Source organism: Myotis davidii, unplaced genomic scaffold (assembly GCF_000327345.1).
Source record: "Myotis davidii unplaced genomic scaffold, ASM32734v1 scaffold289, whole genome shotgun sequence".
NCBI lineage: Eukaryota > Metazoa > Chordata > Mammalia > Chiroptera > Vespertilionidae > Myotis > Myotis davidii.
The window spans coordinates 1,140,687-1,146,494 of NW_006299717.1; the positions used below are offsets into that span (position 1 = coordinate 1,140,687).

The 5,808-nt window shown below is 52.2% G+C and overlaps 1 protein-coding gene across 1 annotated transcript in view; it reads right to left on the reverse strand.

Moving 5' to 3' along the window:
• Positions 1-4,034: 4,034 nt before the first annotated feature.
• Positions 4,035-5,808, reverse strand: part of DNAH8 (dynein, axonemal, heavy chain 8) — a 294,659-nt gene continuing 292,885 nt past the window's right edge. Inside the window, exon 91 of the mRNA XM_006775895.2 lies at positions 4,035-4,390. Within this exon, the coding sequence (XP_006775958.1) occupies positions 4,103-4,390 (288 nt within the window). The 3' untranslated portion in view covers positions 4,035-4,102. The remainder of the gene's footprint in view (positions 4,391-5,808) is intronic.

Here is a 5,808-nt window from a genome sequence, read left to right on the forward strand (position 1 = left end):
CGCCCGTGTTGGACCCTCCCAACATGGCCCACCTGACAGCCCTTCCCTCCCCATCACTGTCTTACATTTACCACTCAAATCGGGGTACGTTCACTGTTCCATTCAATCACCACTTACTGGGGTGCCAAAGGCCAGACTCGGCTTTCAAGCAGCTTGGTATCGAGTGAGGAGACAGATTATGTTATTAATTCCTAGGATTGAAATGGTTACATTCGGTTGCAACCAAAATGCAGCAAGGGCAATAAACCCTACCTGGGGGAGTCCTCACAGAGGGCGGAGAAAGAATTGGGTGGCACAGAGAGGACTTTCTTTGCAGCCTCATTGAGGTATAATCGAAGGACAGTAAACGGCACATTTTGACCCTTGTGAAACCTTCACCGCAACCAAGAGAATGAACACGTCTATCACCTCCAGTGTCCTCCTGCCCTTTTGCAATTCTTTTCCCATGCCACCCCCGGCCCCTCCCAGCCCAGGCAACTGCTGGTCTGCTCTGCCACTGTCGGTGAGCTTGCATTTAATAGGATGTTATGTATAAACTAGAGGACTGGTGCACAAATTCGTGCATGGGTGGGGTCCCTCGGCCTGGCCAGAGATCAGGGCCCATTGGGACCAGCTGGCAGGGGGAAAGGACCACAGGAGGTTGGCTGTGGGAGCACACTGACCACCAGGGGGCAGCTCCTGCACTGAGCATCTACCCCCTGGTGGTCAGTGCGTCATCAAAGCGATTGGTCAACCGGTCGTTTGGTGGACCTGTCTGTAATGGTTGCCTAGGCTTTTCTATATATAGATGAAACCGTACACACGCCCTTTCTTTTTATCTTCTTTCCTCAGCATAGTTATTTTGAGATGAGCATGTTACAGTGTGTATCGGTACTTTGCTTTTGTTGCTGAGTCTACAGAATGGCTGTTCCATAGTTTATCCATTTATCCACGGTGGGCATTTGGGCTGCTTCCAATTGCTGGCTGTTACAAATAAAGTTTCTATGAACATTCATATGTAAGTCTTTGTATGGACATCTGCCTTTATTTCCCATGGGTAAAAGTCTAGGAGTGAAATGCCTGGGTCATATGCTACCTGGATATTTCACTTGAAGAAACTGCCCACCTGCTTTCCAAAACAGCTGTGATGTCTTACATTGCCTCCAGCCGTGTGTGAGAGGGAAAGTCTCCCTTGATAAGGGAGCAACGTGAGATGTTCATGGAACGCCAAATAGTCCTACAGCAGAAGCCATGCAGGGGGCCTGCCGGAGGCCACGGGAGGAACTTTGACTTTGGCTACTCACAAGAGGCTTCGGATGGAAACTCACTGACGGCTCTTGAGAAGGGGACCACATGGCCTGGCCTCCTCTGGGTGTTCCATGCAGGTTCCCACCATTATGCCATGCTCTTCCTCATGCTGTTCTCTTCTTACAACATATCCATCTACTGTCTCGGTACCCACTTGATGCCATCTACTGAAATGTTACCGTTCTTCTTTTTTAAAAATACATATTTTTATTGATTTCAGAGAAGAAGGGAGAGGGTCAGGGAGATAGAAACATCAGTGATGAGAGAGAATCATTGATCGGCTGCCTCCTGCACGCCCCCTACTGGGGATGGAGCCCGCAACCCAGGCATGTGCCCTGACCAGGAATCGAACCGTGACCTTCTGCTTCATAAGTCGACGCTCAACCACCAAGCCATGCCAGCTGAGCGAAATGTTCATCCCGTTCTTCAAGTTCATCCCTCGTCCCTGACTTTCTTTAACCACTCTTGTCCACCCACGGCCCCCAGTCCCACCCACAGCACAGGTCTTGACAGCAGAGAGGGGCTCGCTCATGCCACATCACCACAAGACCAATCCCTTTTGGAAGATGTATCTTTAGATACTTCTCTGCTGGTCTTATTTTTATGCAGAGTTCAAACTAAAATAACATTTCAAGTCTCATTGTTCATTTTGCAGAGACCAAAATGAGACTATGTGGATTGATTCCAAGGAGGAAAAATATGACTGTCTCTCCCCGCTTCATTGGCTTAACCACCTTGTCCCAATTCTTTGCTCTGTTATGCTCACCAGGTCTCCCTCCCAAGTGTGGCAAATTATGTAATTAGTGAAAAGCAACAATTTTTGCTGAGAAAATGGTTATGGGTTTATGGAAGTTCAATGGCTCAAAATGTCCAAGAAAACCATTCAATGGGCTAGCGAAGGAAAGTGGAATGGATCCCAGCCCATTTCTGCAAAGCTAGGGTGGGCTGAGAAGTGCCCGCCATAAAGAAGACCATTTTGAGGCCCATCTTGGGTGCCAGGTGCTCACCCCCAGGTGGCCTTTGCACCCATCTCTCCCTTCGGTGTTGACACAGAGCAAAATAATCAGCAACAGTGAAAAAGTTCCCAGGAAATGGCCCGTGGCTCTCAACAGCCTGATAGAGACTCACACATTTTCCATCTCTTTCCCAATTTTCCATAAGATGTTCAAGTTACTAGAGAACATTGAACCTAAATGTTATTCCCTGAAAACTTACCGTGACATCTGGGGGGGTTAGTTCATATAGGTTGCCTCCAATCATGTTAGCCAAATTCCAGCCTCTGTTCAGGAGGACAATCTTTCCAGAGAGGCCCGTCTCCCTCAGTGTGCCTGCTGGCCACAGAAACGCCCCAACACCTGGGCCAGGGGGCTCCTCACAGCCCTGGAAAGTTCTATGGCTCTGACGTTGGATCAACATCAAAAGCGCACCAGAGCCATCGCTACGGTGTGCATTTCATTCTGTATTTCCTACTGCTTGAAAGTACCCTGGGCCTAGACGATGGTGGAATTCCCGTTGGGGCTTCCCTGGACACCTCACCTGGGCTGCTGGCTGCCATCTTGTTTTGTTCATCATTGCATCTCTGATCAGGGCAACACTTCCCGCCTTCAGAAAAGATGAGGGAATGAGGTTTGTGAACTTGGCTGTGGGCAGGCAAGAGGGTTCTGGGTGGGAGGACCAGGGAGAGGGTTCTGCGGGGACGACCGGGGAGAGGGTTCTGGGGGGAGGACCAGGCAGGGGGTTCTGGGGGGAGGACCGGGGAGAGGGTTCTGGGTGGAGGACCGGGGAGAGGGTTCTGGGGGCGAGGACCAAGGAGAGGGTTCTGGGGGAAGGACTGGGTAGAGGGTTCTGGGGGGAGGACTGGGGAGAGGGTTCTGGGGGGAGGAGCACCAGGTAGAGGGTTCTGGGGGGGAGGAGGACCAGGGAGAGGGTTCTGAGGGGGAGGACCGGGGAGAGGGTTCTGGGGGTCGAGGACCAGGGAGAGGGTTCTGGGGGGAGGACCAGGGAGAGGGTTCTGGGTGGGAGGACCAGGAGAGACACTTCACTTTCCTGAGGCTGCCTGAGAATTCAATATAGGGCCCCATTTGTTTTGTTAAATTGACAACTTCCTTGAGCAGGAAATAAAGGTTCAAACCGAGTTTCAGACTAGCTACAGAGTAAGAAATAGCTTCTCTTTGTAAAGACTTTGGTCTTCAAGGCATTAAGCATGTAACATAATTTCACTTGATGGAGTTTGTTTTTCCTTCTCTGTTGCTGCCTAGAAATGTGTGCTGTGTTATCTCTGCAGAGCTGGGCAGGAGGGGCGAGCGAAGGACAGAGTTCTCTGGGCTCCAAAGTGCTTATAGACAGCACCCAGCTGGGACCCTAGGGGTGCTGACCAAACCGCCCCCCCACACCCCGTTCCCATTTCACAGACACCGACAGAAGGTCAAGCTCCAATGAAAATCATGGACATGGGTAGACTTTACTGAAGGGAAAGTGGAATTTATTAGAATGAAAAGTTTGCATTTACTAGACTCCTTTTAGGATGCAACAAATGAATACTTTTAGATTTTTAAAATCCAAACCTTCCAGAGTGTTCTAACAAGTAATGATGATGGAATATGGTTGCCTGAAATAAACAGCATTACTTTAGAATTATCCTTTGGAATATGGACATGGGGAAAAACACACACACACACATAAGCAGTTAGAGAATATCGACTTTTTAATTTAGAAAGATAACCAAGCGGTGACCAGGAGGAGAAGACACATTTCTGACTCTCGGTGGCAGCGGCCGTCGACGAGGCCCCGGTGCTCTCTGCGAGTGGGAATGAACTTACTTGACATCACACAGGAGGGCCACTCCCCTGAGGATCCAGTGATCTGGGGACAGCACGGTCCGCAAGTACACCACGGTGATGAAGGTGAGGTCGGTACGCTGGGGCTTCTTGTAGATGGGGCACACGTACAGCTTGGGGTCCTTGGGCGCCGTGGAGTTGATGGCGAAGATGTGCAGCACGGGCAGCTGCATGAAGAGCACCTTGGGCGTGGACTCCGTGAGCTTCCCGTTGCGTCTGTCCCAGGCCGCGCCGTCCATGTACAGCCCGTAGATGTACACTCCTTCCTGGAAGAGCCAAGCAGAGGGCCACGGGAGTATAAAAACCAGGTGCTGGGAGTGGGCACCCATCACTGTAGCGAAGGCTGTCCGTTTGGAAAGAGGACACACCCCAATCTTCAGGAACTCCCCAAAGAAGAGAGCCCGCTGGCCACACCACATAGTGAGATAGCAGCCCATTTCCCTGCAGCCAACCTCGAGGCCACAGCCCTGCAGGAATGTTTCTGCTCTCGGTGGGTTGGGCATGGGTTGGGCGTTGGGTGGCCTGCCAGTGACAACAAACTTAGCCAGCACCGAATTGGCTTTGCTGAAGCCTAATAGTCTCCCAGAGGCCACATCCAGGCCCCGTCTGAGACCGGGTTTGAGTTCCCCAGAGACTGGGTCTGAGTGAACCAGAGGCCCGTCCAAGTGTCCCAGAGGCCGGGTCTGAACTGGTGTAGGGGAGGGTGGGAGCAGGGAACAGGACTTGGAGGCAAGCACCATGTGGGACCTCCACCGGCACCAGCCACGCCAACCGATGGCTCCACCGTCATCTCAGGCCCAGGAGGAAGTGAGGTCTGTGCCACCAGGCCCTGCAGCAGAAGGGTCAGACCTCTCTCTCTGCCCAGGCTGGGAGGTGGATGAGACGGGGTGTGAGGGGAAGGGCGGGCACGGTTGGTTCAGCACTGGCTGGCCATCACCTCGAGTCTCTCTTTCACACAGGTAGGACCTGCCCTTGAGATTCCACCATTGAATAGGGAGACAAGACACACACAGAGTTTAACACCAACACGGCACACGTGTGAGAGGGCTGCCTGGTGCACTGTGCGAGGCCCAGTGCAGTGAAAGGCACTGTGGGCCGAGTGCTCAGGGTCTCTGTGGGGCATGTTTCCTTGAAGGGGGGCTGCACACGGGAAGATGGAGGAGAGAAGCTGGGCGTCCCGGGCAGGAGCAATGCTGCAGGGAGGCCGGGTGGGGGGGGCAGCTGCCGCATTTGATTCAGCGGCGGGTACAGAGGTGATACAATAAGTCAGCACCCGAGCAAGGAGAGTCTGGGCATCAAGCTGAAGGGTTTGAACTTGACCTTGTAGGCCAAGGGAGCCACAGAACACATATCCAGCAAGATAAGCCAAGAGAGGCTGAAGGGAATCACAGGAGACTCCAATGATCACGTCAGCTTATAAAGTGTATATACTAACATGTGGAAGATGGTGACCCTTTTTCCATTTCCAGCTTGGACCAGGTAGGGGGAGTAAGTATCCTATATAATAAAGATGTAATATGCAAATTAATCCTCACGCCCTCACAAGATGGCTGCCTATGACCAGGCCAGCAGGAAGGTTAGTGAGGGATGACCAAACAACTGAACAGCAGGCTGCATGGGGCAACCAGGCTGGTGTGGGGGCTGTGAGGGGTAACCAGGCCAGTGGGGGGGGGCAGTAAGAGGC